A 19014-nucleotide genomic window follows, 5' to 3' on the forward strand; every position below is an offset into this window, starting at 1 on the left:
CTTTACGAAGTATTTAATTAATGCTCGAATCTCAGTTAGATCTATCTTCACAGAACAACAACAGTGAGGCATCCCAGAGCACTGCCGCGTTACGCGCTTACTCACTATTACTACGCGGGAAACTTGTTGCGCTTGCGCTGCTATCTGGTGGTGATTCCGAGAACCCTTCAAACTGCGTTCGTTCTTTCACCATTTTCGTCCAAAACCCTTACGAGATAGGTAAGGTGTTCCACTTGCTCAAATTTATGAGCTCCTGTTTTAATATTTCACGAGGTTTTCTCATTCTCGAAAATCACATAACCTTTATTTTGCTTATAGTTATTCTCATCCCATGTCCGTCACACTGATTTTCTGATTCACTTAGTAATTATTGTAACCCCTTGGCTGACTGGCTGAATAGAGCCCGTCATCGTCCGCAAATGTAGCTAATTTTATGATTTCCCCACCTATTTCCGCTCCTGCCTCCATCTCTCATGTGTCACTTCCCGCTACCTCATCATATGTGATCAGGTGAAAGATTTCATGGAGCCATAAAATGTTACAAAATGTTCGGCTAAATCGGACTCCTAACGCCCAAGCCGTACGAAGGACGTTTCAACGAAGAAAATGCAGGAAAAATGTTCGTGCCCATCTCTGCGTTCAGCATAAATCATGTCCTTATCGTGTGTGGCAGTATTTTAGGAATTATGTGCAACACAGAAGTGTTTTCGCTCTCCCCGGTAAGTCCCCAGGCTCCTATTGTTGGACCACCCCTGCTCCGGCGAGGGGAGGGGCACCCGACGGCTGAGTTCGCATTGAAAGCCGGGAGCCGAGCGCTCGATCGTGATTTTATGCCTCGTTCGTATTCACTCCCGACTTGCAAAACGGCCACCGTTCATGTGCTTCACGGTTTGTACCCCTCAACTGCGAACTATTTTTCCAGGTTATAACCGATTTAAGAAATTCTCTCTAACGAATTCTTTTTCACCGGTTCCCTTTCCTGGTGTCATAGGTAGGCAAGTAAAAATACCCCAATCTTTTAAAGTATCAGTGAATCGAGTACGCCCCGAACCCGTTCCGGTTACGGTGTTTGTTATGCATGGAACTTCCTTCCCCCCACCCCCCACACACGAAGGCTGGATATCAGGAAAGAAAGATATTTTTGTAGAGCCTACGTGTGCCATTCAAAATTCTTCGTCTCAGTTGTGAATCGCAACATGGCCGTTGACTGCTCGTGATAAGGGGACCTCCATTAATCACGTGAAGTGACAAAGGGGGAGGGGGTATGTGGTTATTTGTGAATCATCAGGATTGGTGGGCGGAGTGGTCTAATGGATCACGCCCATTTTTATCATCTACGTAGTTTTCTTAGCGTGGGAGTTACTCTCCGCGTGGTGCATCTTGACACACTGATGTTGACGAATCAGGCTAATTGGAGCTGTTTTTTATTGTCTTCCTCGCAGTCATCAACTTGTCACTTTCTTTGATTGGCCACAAACTCGATTCGCGCTGACATATAATCGGGATAAAAGTCATAGCTTCTGGACAAAGAACAGACCAGTAGAATTGGCCTCTGTTTAGGTTTATAATGTGGCTGGGAAGTGTCCGATCCCGTTTGGTTTTACCCATCCATGTTCCAGGAGGAGTATAGCAATTAGTTGTATTATTAGTATATTGTGGGTTTGATGGCTATTTACGAATATGATACAGGATCTGTTGCTAATATCGTGCGTTTTAACTTTTACGTATACTTTAACGGGTTAACTTTAAAGTCCGTTAATTTCCTCCGTCTTCGGGAAATTGAACCAATCATCTTTATTTCCTAATATGAGCTCTTGGTAGTAAACATATTTGGGAAAACTTGTCGTGTTTTAGAGGTCAGTTTTTTGCTCACCTTTTTTCGTCTTAAATGTTTTCTCGTGTGCTCCTCAATTATACAGTTAAACCACTTGATAAAACAAACTGTTTTGTATCGCGGACGTACCTAATATTTGTCATATTTCACAAGTGGAACTTACTCACTCTACCGTAAATTCCTACCGTCTGTCCTGGGTGCCCCCGCCCACTGACTTGGAAAACCTGAAAAACTTGAATTCTCAGAGAATTGGCTGGATGTCTTGGAAAATTCGGTATTTGAAGAATTCTGTACAGAGAAGTATTCGGCCTATCATTGTGAGATGAGTTCGTGAGACCCCACTAATTCTCGCATAGGTATCTGTTCTCCTTCGCAGCCACTGTCGTGATAATCCCATGCACGTGATAATTAGGTTCTAAACATTTTGTTATCTATAAAATTGTCTCTATAATGTTTATGTTCGTTTTTACCGTGGTGCAGATGCATTTGTGATTATTTTAATCAAGCGGCCGTGTGTCACTTCGTTCCTCAATCAGTGACCCCACCCAAACAATTTCGTTAACGCTTGACCTTCGTCAAACAACTAAATCCTCTACCCATCCATAAACTACGTTGCTACTCTGAAGTCATGAGTTAAGGCAATTATTCCTCATCCAGAATCTACGTGGTGCTTCCCTCAGGTCTACTTCCGACAATTTCATCTTCAGTAAGAACTTCTTCTTAAATAAGTGGAGGCCTTTTTCCGGTGTCTCCTCTCATCTCTTCTGAATTCCTTTCCTCCTTCATCACCTTCTCTTCCCCCCTCTATCTTTCTTCTCATCCGAAATGGCCATTCCGTGTAGTGAGTCGCAATGCTTTTTCGTGCCGAAAGTCAGACACCGGCCTCTAATCCAGATAAGCCGGCCGACGATTGGCGAATCTCACGGGGGTCATCCTTCGGCTCCTCCCGAAAGTGTCGTCACTTCGTTATTCTCGTCTTGTTGATGCCGAGTGGGTTATCTGCTCGATATACTCCGCGGAGATAGCGCATTCCAACGTGTACACGGTGCACATGCCACGAGAGAGGCGTGGGAAGACCGGGGGGCGAGCGAAAGTGGGCCGGGAGGTGATTAGGTCCATCAGATGGATGGTCATTATTTCTAGTCTTCCGGTCATCCATAGGAAATCATTGCCCTCTTTGCTTAGCGCTATGCAGAATTGATTCGATAAATGCGGAATGAAAATCAGTAATAAGAAAAGGAAGGCAATGAGATTCTTAGGTAGAAAATCATGAAACTGACATGGGCTCTAAGTAAAACGGAGGAAGCTGTACTAGACGTGGAAAGGGAAGGGAAAAAGATGTGGAGGAACTCGAGTTAATTAAGGGAACATTGATATAGTAGATATTAATCGGTAATGCCATCTCTTTTGAGGGCTGCTGAGCAAGGGAAGTGTGTCAGGTGTGCGGGGAAGAGGTAGAACTAGATTGTTGGACGGTGCAGAGAGAAGTGGAGGCTGTACGGAGATGAAAAATGGGGTGCTGCATTGCGGGGTGATGCAACGCTGCGCTGCCCTGCTAATGAACTTCTTCATCAATCTTTTCTTTTGATCCTTGCTGCCAACTCTCTCCCCGTAAAAGTATTCTTCCTTGTTCTCCTTCCTTTGCTCTCTCAATTCTTCCTAGAATGGTCTATTATTGTGGTAATGTTCATCCTAATTACTGGGGAGATTGTTGAAAAAGTAATGACTATGTATGATATTCCAATCAGGAGCATTGTATGACAATATGGCATTCCCGATACAGACGACCTTCTTCATCTATGTGTGAGATCAGTTCGTGTGACCATCGCGGGAGCAGTTCATTTCAAATATTGAGACTATTTTCAGAATGACTTCTGTGAAACTAGTGATACGACTCTTACGAACCGTGCGACTCGTACTGCTGAGCCGTAAGGGATGATCAATGAAAATAAACTAACTTGAATCGCACTCGGGAGAAAAACCCTGGGAAGGGATCACATATCCGCCAGAGAAATCAAGTCAAGTCGGGAATGAGTGTAATAGTAGTGGCCACTCTGAAACCTTGACACCTGCTCTAACTTGCGTGGTCTGTGCAATAAATGCGCGAACTGGTGCGATTTGGCGGATCGTCGGGCCGTGCGTATGGTGCCAGTTCTGTTAGTTTCTGTTGTCCTTGTTTTTACTGTTTGTCGAAAATGAAATGACGAAATCACGGAGCAACGAATCAAAATCGAGTTTTTGGTGGAGTGCGGTAAAAGTTATCAAGAAATAACTGAAATGTTGACTGCTCATTACGGTGATAATGCCCTGAAGAAAAAATCCGTTTTCAAGTGGCTGAAGCGTTTTAAAGATGGCCGACAAGACGCCGCAGATGATGGAAGGCCGGGACGTCCTTCAACCGCCTGTGTTGACGACAACATTGATCGTGTGCGGTCCCTTGTCCTTACCGATTGTCGAAAAACTGTCCGAATGATAGCTGATGAATTAATTTTGGTAAATCAACAGTGCATACTATTTTAATCGAACATGACGATGGATCCATCACCATGACAATGCACCTACTTATTCAGCATTGGTTGTTCTCCAGTTCGTGGCAAAAAATTCAATCGCCATCCTTCATCACCCTCCTTATTCGCCAGATCTCGTCCCCTGCGACTTTTTCATAATCCCAAAATGCAAAAATGTGATTGAGGGACCTCACTGGGAAGATGTGGACGCAATAATGCAAGAAACGAGGAGGCAACTAGAAATTAACTACCGAGGACTTCCAAGGCTGCTTTAAACAGCGGAATCTAAAAAGATGGAATAAGTGCATAGCAACGAATGGAGAGTATTTTGAAGGGGACAAAATCGGTGTTTACTAAATTTTGCAAAATAAAGTTTTTATGGCCTCAGTTTGCGTATTTATTGGACAGAATAGAATGCGTAGTTAAAAAGTGGATGAAAAAATGCAAAGCCCATCCTATTATTTTTTCAATCAACTAGATGACCATCGACGGGGGCATATTCTTCCTAATTACTCGAGGCTCCCGACTGTTTCGAAAACATCAACCCCTTTCCCGATTTTTTAAAGAATTTGAGTGATACCCAATCGTTTCCTGCTTTTCCCAGTGATTAGGTTAATTCCAAATCCTCAAATTCCCTGTCATCAATTCCCTCCTCCTTGTAAAAGCTTCTTTGCGTGGCGCAATTGTCTATCTTATCCCCCCTACTACTTTGATCATATTGGTCCAAAATACTTCCGAGGTAGGTAAACTTGCTGGTAGTTTTTGCCCTCCTATTTAAATATTTAACTTACTCGTCTCTTTCTCAGAAACCACTTAACTTTTGTTTTATTTGCATTTACAAAGTCCATTCCAAAAGTAGTAGGACTGCGTTGATTAAAAAAATGTGTTGCGAGAATCGATACATTCACTCAAAAGTCTTCGAAGTAGCACCCCTGTGCGTCCACACACCGCTGCCAGCGAGTTTTCCACGCCTTGTACGCCTTCTAGAAGGTGGCATTCGGAATGTTGCTAAGCTTCGTCGTAACGGTCTGTTGTAACGCTGACACCGAGTGTGGTGGAGTCCTTTCAGCACAGATTTGAGGCAGGGAAAGAGGAAAAAGTCTGTTGGGGGCATTTCCTAAAAAATTTGGATCATCACTCACAAGGTCGAGGAGCTCTTGGCAGATCCGCGTGTGAGTTGCTTTTGGTCCGTCTGAGAGCACTCACGGCACCAACTTCGCACACACCTTTCTCATGCCCACGTTTTCGGTCTCTAATCAATGCAGATCACCTTTTTGGATGCCAGGTTCATCAGAAACCATCCAAACATTTAATTTGAGATCCCTGTCCAACAAAGCCTTCACTCGTGCAAGGTTTTCATCACTTTTTGAGGTTGAAGGGTATCCTGAACGTTCGGCTTCTTCAACATTTTCTCTATCCTCCTGACACAACTTTTGCCACTCAAAAACACCTGATGTCCCCATGGTGTTATCATCATAAGCTTCCTTGAGCATGTCATAAGTCTTTGTTCCGATTTTGCCCAGTTCCACACAAAATTTTATGGGATAGAGCTGTTCCAATAACCAACTCATGACGGAGCGGAACGAGGTCATGTTATAAAGGTTTTGCAAACAAACTATCTGCACTCCACAAGGGCTGGGAGCCAACTGCCACAGCCCTTCAGACTTTCCTGAGACTCCCCTCCCTCGAACCCAGCTGGGGAAATTGCTGCCCTTTCGTCCATCTCTCCGGCAAAAATTAAGTCACACAATTTTTGCACAGACCTTGTGTTCTCATCCCATACATATTGCGCTGACCTTCCAATTCACTCCGCTGAGTTTGCAACCCCTTGGCCGGCTGAAAAACTAAAGCTTTGTCATCAGAAAACCTGATTTCAAACTTGAACTTTTATGACTGATTTTAAACTTAGTTAGATTTTAGTGAGCTGGTTTTTTTGACCTTGCAAATTTTAGTTAAATGACAGATATGAGCGAATATAACTTTAGATCAGTAAGCATTCTTCTTCTGTACTTGCAATCCCTGATGTCCTGGAAACTGATAACAGATACTAAAATTGTTGCTGGTGAAGATGTTCTTGTATAAAATGCAGTATAGCATTTATTCTTTTAACTGAATTTTATAATAAATCTCTTATTAATAAATGACAAATGGTAAAGCAAGTGGCAATGTGTCAGTATGTATTTATTCGCACATGTTTGCTCAGCAGTTGATGGTGTTTCTAGTATTGATTTATAATCCAATGACATTAAATTTGCCAATTGAAATACACTTCAAAAATAACTTTTTCCCAACTTCAGTTCAACATCATTTAGAAGTTTCAATCAAAAATGTTATAAGGTTTCAGCATATTAAGATTGGAGGTTAAAATATCAAATAGAATGATTGGAGTAACTTTTCCTGTGGAATTTTGATGGAGTAGTGGCTAGAGATCTTCTCAGCCAGAGGAGGGCATGGGTTTGAATCTTGGTGGTGGCAGAACTTTTCATTGGTATCCTGATATTTGCTTGGTTGGCATTGGAGGTCAGCTTTAATTGGATTATGCAGTCTGTTTGATGGTATATTAAATTGTCAGTCAAGGAGATGCTTTCCTTGTGTTTTATTAATTGCTGAGATGGGAGGGATCAAGATGGTGCGGTGGCTATTGTACTGGCTTCCCACCCAGAGGGCCCGGGTTCCAATCCCGGCGTTGTTGAATATTTTTCAGTGGTATCTCGATCTCTACTTGAGGTGCTTTGTGGAGGGCACTTTGAATGAGTCGGATGGGATGTTATGCTGCAGACCCCTTGGCGCCTTTCGTTAAGAGTAGGTTAATGCTGATGCCGGGTATCTCTCCACCCTTCATCCTTTTCTGTCCTTGGTGCAAATGACCTCAGTTGTCAGTCGCCTCCCCTATATACTACTACTACTGAGATGGGAAATATCTCTTTAAATGCTCTGGAACTCTACCTTCAAGTAACTCAAGCTGAGCATAAAGCCTCTTAAGGCATGTGAACTGTGTGAAAGGTCCATTAAGTCCAAGAATGACTACATGCAGCTGTATGTGCTAAAGCACCACACCAGTAAAAATGTACCAAGGATAGTAACACTCGGTGATTTTGTTAATACCTACTCAATTGGTAATAAATGAGAAATCCTAGCTTCATCAGATTTTAAGTGTATTGATGTAGCCAGCTAAACTTCTTAACAGGTTACAATGGAGAAATAGGAAATTCACTACTATAGCCTTTGAATGGAGCTTTAAACGATTGCGTAAGAGCTGAATGAGTGGATATATAATTAAAGTTACACTATTACTTCTGTGGACTATTTAAGTTTAATATTTTTCCTTTCATAATGATTAGATTGGAATTATGTGCAAAAACTTAAGTAATTATCAATTAACCTCTGACATTTCTTTCTTTCAAACAGACCTCGGTTGGCCACCTGTTGTTCTATCACCTTTCTCGGGATAAAGGAATTGCGAAGAAAAATGGTCTCTATGAGCAGAGAGACTCTCCAAGGCAAAGCCTTCGACGGGACAGCGCAGAGCTTTTCATTCAGGAAACAATACCTGCTCTCATTCTTTCATCTGTAAGTAAAATATTTTTTTCTGTTCTCTTTCAGTTTCTGTGTAAGTGTTGATAATTTATATCAATAGTGCCCCCACATTCATCTGATTTTATAGACATCCAGATACTGTGAATCTATCAGATGTGTTGTTGGTCAAAACAAGCCTCTCCACCCTTCTTGTCTGTAAATATCTTCCCCTCTTCAATTTTGGACTAAGTCAGTGGAAACAATCCAGATAGTGGTTAAAATACATATGGAAAGAATGAACTTAAAATTTTTTTTCTTCTTTTCATGATCCTTTTCACTGGAATTCAAAAAAACGAAGTTCAGTGTTCCCCTGCACAGAACACCTGATATCTCATATGTGGTCAACAAAACATTTTACGGGGAATGACAGAAATTCCAGCTGAATGCGAGTGTATTTTTTTTGCAGCCTGGTTGAAATCACTGGCACCTGCTCACATATTACACAACATCACTTCTCAACCCTTCCCAGGAAAAGTTTCTTGGTTCCATATAAACAGTTTTTGTTGACTTAACTTTTGGTGATCTCCTTTTGCCCTGTTATGGGAGAGTTAATTAAAACCAGATGGAGATTGATGGGGTCACTCATTTTTCTTGGTCATTGAAATTATGGAGCACCACCAAACCCCTTCTAACTGCTCCATTTTCCATCCTGTTGCAAGATTATCCTGTAGATCTTTCAGTAGTTGGGATGATTCCTTTGGTGGATGGTTTGGATTCCTTTGAAGGATGCTGGCTGATGCAACAGGCCATCGGCAAACCACCTCTGTGCCTCTCCCCCTTATAGTATTCTATCTGAAATTCAAAAGGGGATAGTCTAACAGGACCCAGTGCTCCCACCCAGTGTCGTGGCTGGCATCTCATCTAAGATTAGGCCTTGTTATCCATCTTTAGCAGGAATGCGGAGTGTTTTAAATACATACGGAATGTTTTACAGCCAAAGGCACACCCCCAGGCATGGAGGCTCTTTGTAGTTGTTGCAGTTCCTCATCTGGTGCATTAAAACTTGAAAATTATATTGATTCTTCTTTTAATGTCAAATATATTTTAATTTACGCATGGACCAGTTAAGTGTCACAGCATAGAAAAGAAAAGGCTGGGGGTCTTTCTATTCGCCGCCTTGTATGTGCTCTGTGCCGCCACATTCTTCACTTTTGTGGCATCAAAAGTGGCTTAAAAAAGCTGTCAAACATGGTTCCCCCTCTACTTAAAGGTATGACATAAATACACAGAAATGATGGGAGATGTGTATAAAATTTCCTCTCATTTCGCTCCTGCTTTTATCATCGATCGAAACACTTCATACATCTTTCAGTGCAATGGATAAGATTGAAGCTGATTAAAATTGCAGTTTTTTCACGAGGATCACTCTTGCTTTTATTTTCAGGGCCGAGTTTCAGTTGGCGTTGGTGGTGGTGCTGTCACTTCCCTCGTGTGTATACGGGATGAGCTGATGGTGGCCACCACGAGGGGAACGGTGCTTCGCTATGGTTGGGATGGCCACCTCCACCGGGACCACTGCTTGGACTTGCGTCGGATACCCTTCTGCAATGACCAGCAAGTTTCCAAAGGTGTGAATTTTTTACTTCACTTCTTGCATTGCTCATGGAAAATTTCATCAGTTGGTCATGCAAAGTTTGTATAAAAAGTATTGAAAACAATTTCTTCCTGACGTGACTGTATGTCACAGGTTGCTTGCACTGCGCCGGCTCTGTGGTGAGACATCTGACCTTCAACATTCGTTAATCCCCTGCAAGCGTTCATTCAGACTAGATTGTATTTTTAGTGGACCCCTGTAGAGGGACTTAGTACCAGCGAAAAATGCAGTGAACTATTGAACAGTGGTACGCCATCAAATTTTGTGTTGGGAAATTGAGCAAGGATACTTTGAGCACGATTCCAAGTGTTCAAGGATGAAAGCATGTTGCAAACTAAAGTTTATAAGTGGCACAAGTTCTTCAAAGATGGCCAAGGTAGTGTAGAGTGCAAGCCCTGCTCTGGATGGCCATCAACGTCAACAACTTACAACAATGTACATCTTGTGCGAAAAGTGCTGAATTCATACTGTCAGTTAAGTGTGTGCATGATCAAAGCTCATATCGACAGTGTAAGTTGACAGTGCACACCATTATCACTGAAAATTTGGCGATGAGAAAGATCTACTCTAAAGTCGTCCTGAAGGTCTTGAGCACTTCAGGCTCAAAGGTAACCAACAACCTGACAAAAAACGACCTCGTGATGATTCTCCAACCCCTTACAGTCCCGACTTGGCACCCACAGACTATTTCGTATTCCCAAAGTGAAAACCTCCCTCGAAGGACAACACAACAGGACCCTAAGTGCCACCTAAGAAGCTTGCACCCATACTCCTTAAGGAACTTCTGGAATCTGCCTCCCAGGTAGCCTTCAAGTCATGGAAAAACAGCTGGCAAAAGTATCGACGCCCAAGGGATATGGAAGGGTAGTTTGAAAGGTTCTTGGAATCACCGCCAGATGTCAGAATTAGCATGAGTTTCCCATGTATTAGTAATGAGTGAACACGTAACAGGTCAGTGCTCTGGGATGCCTCCCTGTTGTTGTTTCCATGTAGTAATTGGTGAAGATGGAAAAAACTGAGGTTCAAGCAGTGATCTAATACTTCGGAAAGAAAAGTATTAAAGGAAAGGAAACTCGTGCTGAATTTCAGAGCACTCTGGGGGACTGCTCCTTCATATTCAACTATTGCCAAGAGGAATAATGAATTTAAGTTAGTTCAGGGCAGCTTAAAGGAAGAATTGCATAGTGGTCGGCCAAAATGTGCCACTACCCCAGAAATAATTGCAAAAGGGGATCGAGATGGTGCGGGGGCTAACGTACTGGCTTCCCACCCTGAGGGCCCAGGTTCAAATCCCGGTGGTGTTGAATATTTTTCAGAGGTATCTCGATCCCTACTTGGGCTGCTTTGTGGAGGGCCCTTTGAGTGAGTACGCCATCCGTCGGATGGGACGTTAAGCTGCGGACCCCTTGGCGCCTTTCGTAAAGAGTAGGCTAATGCCGATGCCGGGTTTCTCTCCACCCTTCATCCTTTCCTGTCCATCCCCTATGGCGCAAATGACCTTAGCTGTCGGTCACCTCCCCTAAAAACTACTACTATAATTGCAAAAGGTGATAAAATGGTCAAAAAGGATCGCTGACCAAAAGTGCAAAAAATCGCTGAAGCCATGGGGATGTCATCTGAATGGGCATATCATATTTTAACTGTAGTATTGGATATGGGAAAATTATCTGCTTAATGGGTGCCGCGACTCCTGATACAGGATTATAAGTGCCACAAAATGGAAATTACCAAACAATGTTTGACCTACTTTAAGAGAGCCCACAAGATCATTTTGCACCTATTTGTTGTCACCGATAAAACTTGGGTCCACTGCTATAACCCAGAGACAAAACAGCCATCAAAGCAGTGGAAACATATTGATTCACCACCGCCACCAAAGAAAGCAAAGGCAATACGGTCAGCTGGGAAGTTGATGGCTTCAGTTTTCTGGAATGCAAAAGGGATTCTGTTGATAGATTATCTTCCCACTGGTCAAACAATTACTAGAAAATACTATGCTAACCTCCTGGACCAACTACAGCAAATGATACATGAAAAAAGGCCGGGTTTGGCAAGGAATAAATTCATCTTTCATCAAGACAATGCATGCTCACACACAAGTGTCGCTGCCATGGCAAATTTACGTGAATTAAGACACAAATTGTAGTCACACCCACCTTATTTGCCTGATTTGCCTTCAACAGATTTGCATCTCTTCCCTAAGCTCTCCTAAAATTTTCCTCGCTGGACTAAGATTCTCTTCAAACAAAGAACTAACAGCCGAAGTAGATGGTTATTTTGCAGGCCCTAAGGAATCTAATTTTTGAGATGAGATCAAGACATGGGAACATCACTAGAACGAGTGCATTAGTGTACAGAGAGAATAAATTGAAAAATAAAAAAGTTTCAATGAAGTATGTCATTTATTTTATTCCATTCCGATAGCTTTTCAAATTACCCTCGTACTTTGAAGAATTTTGAGGCACTGTAGAAATATTTTAAATAAATCCATTTTTTCCTAAACTTTTCCTATTAATTTTTATATGAACCTTGCACATGACATAATATTAGTTTCCATTTTTCTAGTCAATCATTTCTCGTTAGAGAAAATATAAAACAAGGACATGAGATTCATATTTTACATTTCCAGTCTCTTCAAATATTTTACCAGTATCTCCTGTTTGCTGTCTTTGCTGTAACTATCAGCTGCCAACTTTGCAATCCTTTAGTTAAACATTGGTAAGATTCCACATTGATCAATGGAAGAATCCTCATAAAGGAATAAATGTAGATCATAATATTAGAGCTTAGAATCTCCATCATTTAAAAATTTCAAAAGGAGTGTATGCTTGTTGTTTTTTGCAAAAAGACTAAAACATCCAAATTTAATATAAAAAGTAAATATGTACACTTTTGTGGTTAGTATCGTGACAAAATTGCTAAGTAATTGGGTGGTATTAAAATGAATGAGAGTAGAGAATAACTAACAGGAAGTAACCTACAAACAAAGTATCATGTTTTAACTTTAATCTCTACTTTGGAATCCACACAACTGATCTTCTCCCCAGTCAATCCTTTTTAGTTCTGTTATCTTACAATTTCATTGAGATGTATTCATAATGAGGTAGCTTTTTACATGTAACACAATTTTTTTTGCATTTAAATCTGTATCATGTATTTCTTAAAGATTTTTCTTAAAATTATCCATTTAATTGTTATTAATCTGTAATTCCAAGATAATATAGCAGTACATTTTGGAACTGGAAAATGCCAGTCTCAGAATGAAAATTTCACTTTATATTTTTATCTAGGCATTACACATTTTTTTCATAAACATCTCTTTTGTTATTCTTGTCTCCTTTGTTAGATATTTTCTGCTAATTCTTCACATGCCGGCGGTATAATTACTTCAAGGTGGATCGAGATGGTGCGGTGGCTATCGTACTGGCTTCCCACCCAGAGGGCCCGGGTTCAAATCCCGGCGGTGTTGAATATTTTTCGGTGGTATCTCGATCCCTACTCAAGGTTTTTTGTGGAGGGCTCTCTTTTCTAATCTTGATTTAACCATCTCAGACCTATTCATTCATTTTGCCTATGATTAATTACCATGTACATATATGGTTATTGGCACAGGGAAAGGAACTGGCCCCCGTACCCTGATGTGTGAATTTTCACACGCCGCATAGGGCTTAGTACTGGGTGATCTCTACCATCACCTACTAAACTGACCTTCGGGTTGATTACTGTGTTTTATATGGTTATTATGGAGGAATTGGGATATCTTGTGATTCAACTCCTTACTAGCTAGAAATCCAGGAATTAAGGCTAGCTTCATGTGCTTGTTATTTATTTAATTGCTGTTTGATTCACTCATTTGTGCTGTTTTATAAGATATAGTAAATGAATTTTGAACTTAGAGAAGTGTAACCCCTCATGAAAAATTAGCTATGAGAATTTTAACAGTTATTACTGGTTTTATAGATGTAATTAATTTTTGTCAAATTCATATCTCATGTGTGCATAAAATTACCTGCAGATAATGGAAAAATATTTACAAGTAATTTGAATTGCCTTTCCCTCTCTTTTTTTTGAGGTAAGATAAGTGTAATTCCTATCCATATTCCTTCAGTTGAAAAATGAAATGCAGTTCAGAAAGCTTACAGTAGCATTATATGTATAATTGCTACTGTTATCTCTTGCAATTAATGTCATTCTTTATCATAAATAATTTTGGAAAATGTAAGAAGTCATAATAATAAGTGGCATCGTTAATATTTGTCTTTTTCCATTAGCTATTCCCATTCTGGAACCTAATACATATGTTGTGGACATTGAGTACTCACCACTGGTTGGGGGCTTTGCCGTAGTTCTCAGCGACGGCCGGGCTGCCTTTCTCACTGCTTCTTCACTCAAGTTTGATCCAAATGTAAGTTCTGCATGTCTGATGGGGAGGTATTTATTTAATTCCCGAGTAAAATACTTTCTGTTTTCCCTCTTGTAGTGGAAACAAAAGTTTTGGGATACAAGTTAGTGTTTCTGACATTCTGAATGACAGGGGGAGCAAGTCTCTATCATAAGGTGCTTATTTCGGAGGAAGAGTTTTCTTCTGCATTTTTCTCCCCGCCCAAGTCTTCAAATATTTTTACGATGATCGTTTTTGCAAACTCTTGAAGTGGGAAGAGGGTGAGCCAGGCAGGAGTATGGAAGATGAAAAGTTTGTTGTTGTAAAAGTGCTCTGTCTATCAAATGAAATACTTCATATCTTTCTCATTACATCCTTCCAGTGTGCAATTTCTTGCTGTTAGGCCACTCCGTCAGGTAAATTGGGAAAAAAGTTGGGAATTTTTCTGTTTCAAATAAAGTGAAAGGTGTGCGGAAGGAGCGGATTTTTTTTTTTAAAAGTCTGGAATTTGGTGTTACTCAGGAGTGTGATATGGGATTCAGGAAGAACAGGATGGTCCTTTAAGTTGTGTGATCATTTCGCGTATGCCATAGATCATCACTCATGCACACCATGGCGGAAACTAAAAATGTAACGAGTTCTGGCAGAGGTGATATCAGTGGCATGTACAGCGATGAGTGATGGTTGACATAAAAAAAATACCTCATCATATTCTAAACTCTCACAAAAAATCTGGTTTAAGGCTTGTCGGGGGAAGGCCTGAAATGTGAATCTAGAAAATGGATGGGTCACACTGCCTGTTTTATGCCAGTGCACAGAATGAAAGATTTACACATTCAATATTAAGGAGTAACTATGGAATGCATTGGGAATGATAAGCAGACTAAAGGATTGAAACCTATTCCAAGAGAGGGACTATGTAATCAAAAAATAAATATTTTAAAACTATAAATGAATTCTACTAATGTGTGAGTTACAGTTTGCCATCAAAATCGAGATTTTTACTTTTTATTTTAATGGGCAAAGTGGGTGAATTATTTGGGATGAGAGTTTCAGTTCTTTTGGGAGATTTGCAGATCTCTCTCCTCCAGGAAACAAGTTACAGAGACTTTGGCCCTAGATGCCGATGCAATCAATCACTCCAGTCATGGCCCATCTGGTAAATCTTTGCTATATAGCAGTGGAATGCTTCTATTTTTAATAAACCTATTAATATCTATTATTCGCTGATAATATTGTTGATTCATAGTCTTTCTCAGTTGAAAATGTCAAGAGGTAAACCCTAGGCAGGTTAGGAAGAGCACTAAGTGTGCAAATGTAAACTACCAGTACATAGCATTATTTTAAGAACTTCTACTATTTTATAAAAATTAGGATAAATCTTGTTAAAAAAAGAAGGTACTTTGACTTTGTAGTTGTGTTAACAGTCAAGTAAAAATTTGCAAAATTCTTCTAATGATCCACAGCTTGCTGCATGCCACCTCTCTCTTATGTGGATTTGAATGCAGGTAGTTTTTTTATAAGTGCAATATTTTATTGAAACATGCTTTAAGTGTTGCTTAAGCATAGAAGCATGAATATTAAACATGAAATAACAGTTTGAATGTGCTGTGCATGTAATTGTCATTGTTTTATCAATCTCAATTTTGCTTATGTCTCATGAAAAAATGACATAATTTAAGTTATTCCTTGTCTGAGTCTTATGCTTTTTACTTTTTCTTCCATTGAATCCATAACTTGAAGTTCTTAACCTTTTTGAGTTTTAGTTATTTCAAGTAACGATCATCATTGAGGTATTATTATGATGTTGCCGGCTGTTATATAGAAATCACTTATCAATAGCTTGTGTCACTATATCTACTAAATGTGTTTGCATGCATACGCAATTCACCTGATAATTTTTCTTTATTTTTTTCTTCATCTGTACTTTCGTGCTTGTTCAGAACATGTTCATGGATGTAGAGGAATCAATGGTAAGAGATTGACACTCCACATGTTACCGATAAACAGTAAATGGTATACTGGCTTGGCGTAACATGTGATCCTTTTGCTACATAATATTTGGAAGTTGAAACGTTACTAGTCAAACCTTAACTCAGTCCTCTATTATTCAGAACACCTTTCTCTCCCTTCTAATTTCCAGAAGTAATTAGAATGAATGTGAGTTTTATCTCTTGCTGCCTATAAATCTCTCCTTCCCCATTATGGAATCTAATGTGATCACTTCCCAGTAATATTGGTTTAAGTGGTGTATGGTCTGAACCAATAAATTGATTCTGAGCTGATGTATGAGGGTTCTTATGTATATATGACCTCTATGCACATGGTCACACTACAGAGTCAAAATACTAATAAACACGTACATTTGAACATGTAATGATACTTGATTTCTGGTAGCTGTGAAATAGATTTAATTCCTTTTAACCAAATAAAAATTAGAATGCTAATGACTTCCCATTGGCCTGTTTGGTGATTCTTTCATCCCCCACCTTCCCTCATACCCCCACTTCCACTGATGCAGGTCAATCTTGCACTTTTCCAAATCGGGTGCACTAATGCTCTCCCCACTCCTCCCCCTCCGGAGAAAACCTCTCCTTCCAGCCTCCCTCTCTCCCCTCCAGTCAGATTGCCCATGAGTAGTGAACCACTCCCTCCTCCCAAACCCCCCCACTATCCTATCGCCATCAATGTTGATGCTTGGTATAAATTTCAGTTCACCCTGCATGAATGGTACCTTGATAAGGACAGTGCCGCGCTTGGTGTTTAAAATTAAGTGTGAAAATTGACTTTTGTGTCTATATTCATGCATTACAATAGAAACATATACATATAGTATTTTCATAAAGTGATGCCGTAGATGCTATACGAGACTGCTAAGTGAATAGCAGGAATAGGAACAACATAGGGAAATAGAAGTTCAGACATAAGGAAGGCCTTTAGGAGTCCACAGAGGAGTGCATTTAATTTTATAGGAACCATCCCATACATGTATCAACATGGCAGGCATGCAGGTTAAAATTATTGTCATAGATCCCCTTGGGCCAACTGTAAATAGTGGCAAAGAATGACATCATCAGCGACAATAGGAAATGCTCAACTTTGTCCTCATTCATTAATGTTCACATTCCTCCATTTTCTCATCTTCTTGTATTCTTTTCATTTTCAAGTAATTTATTAATGTAGAACCGGCAATTATTTTAACATTTTTGCAGTAGGGGTCTGTTTTAAAACTTGGACTTACGAGGGTTATCCCGTGCTTGGTTCTTTTTAATATTTTCTCCTAAGCACTGTGTTGACTTCTCGTCGTTTGACATGAAAACCTGCAACCAATCCATTACTGGGCGGTCATCTCTAAATGGTTTTTCTTTTTATCCCATCCTCGGCCGGCCCCGGTGGCAGTGAGATAACATCCTCGCCTACCAACTCAGCAGTCATGCTTTCGATTCTCACCTAGGTGGAGTTTCCTCCATCTAGGGTATGGCTGTATGTAATTGTCTTCAATGTAATGTAAGGGTTAGGTGGAAGAAGGGACTATAAGTAGCAACCTCCACCAATGAAGTTGATAAATAAATAAATAAAATCCTATACAAGAACCTCCTGGACCACTTACTAGAGGTCAACTGATAATTAAGGAATCTCCTCTTGTAAATATTTGAGAATGCCTTTTCGTTTGCTCATCTTCATCTTGTAATTGATAGAATAGTTTGTCCTTCGGATTTATTTGGGTGCTTTTTCTTCAGTTTTTTTGTGGTATGTTGATTTTGGTACTCACAGCTCCTTGCACACAGCCCAAAGAGTCATTCTTCCACATTTTACAACTTTGGCAGCCTTTTTAGTTTGTCTCTCATCATGCCTGCATGCCATGCCATTAATGCATGTGAGCACTGGCCTCCAATGACCCTCACAGGACTCCTTCCTCGTCATTCCGCCCACAGAGCTGCATAAAATTGAATAATGTGTTCTAGTGAAAAGAATTTTCATTAGATTTAATCGGAAATTTTCATATATAAGTAGAAATAATGCAGCTTAGGAAGGAAAGTAATCTCATGAAATTCAGAAGCACTTACCAAAGAGAGCAGCCATTTCCTTTCCGCGATGTGAAATTTCATTAGCTGTTTTGCCACAAACTAATTGGATTGACTGCAGTGAGAAGTAACAAATCTACTGATTTTATACAGAATAAACTATATTATATATGTATTTGTGTCGGAGATATTATTAAATTGTATAGCAAAGTGAACTTCAGGAGAAAACCCAATGTAAGTAATACTTAGCACGGTTGTCCAAATATGCCCCTCGTGTCTAAAATTTACCCAACTTACAGCACCTATTACAAGGCAACCAGATCCATCCATGTATCTAGCAAATCTGAAATAATACAGGAGTATTAAAAACAAATTAATTCAACATTTTAAGAAACCTTAACCAATTAAAATGTTGGCATGTTGGTTACATTCATCGTGCATGTTTTAACAGAATATCCAGTAGTCATGTATAGTGGTAATTGAGGGCTCCAGTTGTAACCCCCTGGGTAACCTCATTAAATACTGCTCTAACCTCTATTTACTAATTTTTTTTAGCTCTAACTGTTCTCATTGAGAGTGTTTGTATTCCCAGTAGTTGATTTGAAAATTACCACTACCCATTCAGTTTCTTATATTGTTAACTCTGCTGTAACTATTGCTCTTTGCTTGCCTAGTAGTTGATCTTAGAATTCCATGCATAAAATTTCTGTGAAACTAAATTACAGATTAACTATTTTGCTTTTATCCATCGCAATCTGTGTGTACAGAATACATTTTGGAAGATTTTCTTTTCCATTTTTTAACCATATGTTTAGATGGTTTGTACATATTTGCAAATTACTATTTTATATTTAAAGTGTATTTTGTGTCTTAATTTTTATTAAATTTATTTAGTGTAACAGGTGGGTTGATTCATTTTCAATTACCAGTTTGAAAATTTTCTTCCCATCTGCCCTTATCTTACTTAAAAGGTTCTTATTGTTGTTGCCTGCGTACAGTTCTTGTCCCTAAAAATACAGAATGTTGCACACAAGAGTGAACCATTTCTGTAATCCATTTGTTCTTGCCCTGAGAATGTTTCAAAGTAAGTGACTGTC

At 39.9% G+C, this 19014-nt stretch overlaps 1 protein-coding gene across 1 annotated transcript in view; it reads left to right on the plus strand.

Annotated features, from left to right (window-relative positions):
• Rich (Guanine nucleotide exchange factor subunit Rich) overlaps positions 1-19014 on the plus strand; it is a 74010-nt gene that overhangs the window by 23018 nt on the left and 31978 nt on the right. The window contains exons 4-6 of the mRNA XM_071598775.1: positions 7750-7911; positions 9302-9485; positions 13783-13916. Of these exons, the coding sequence (XP_071454876.1) occupies positions 7750-7911; positions 9302-9485; positions 13783-13916 (480 nt within the window). The remainder of the gene's footprint in view (positions 1-7749; positions 7912-9301; positions 9486-13782; positions 13917-19014) is intronic.

This window comes from Hetaerina americana, unplaced genomic scaffold (genome assembly GCF_022747635.1).
Source record: "Hetaerina americana unplaced genomic scaffold, ioHetAmer1.1.p SCAF_10, whole genome shotgun sequence".
NCBI classification, from domain to species: domain Eukaryota; kingdom Metazoa; phylum Arthropoda; class Insecta; order Odonata; family Calopterygidae; genus Hetaerina; species Hetaerina americana.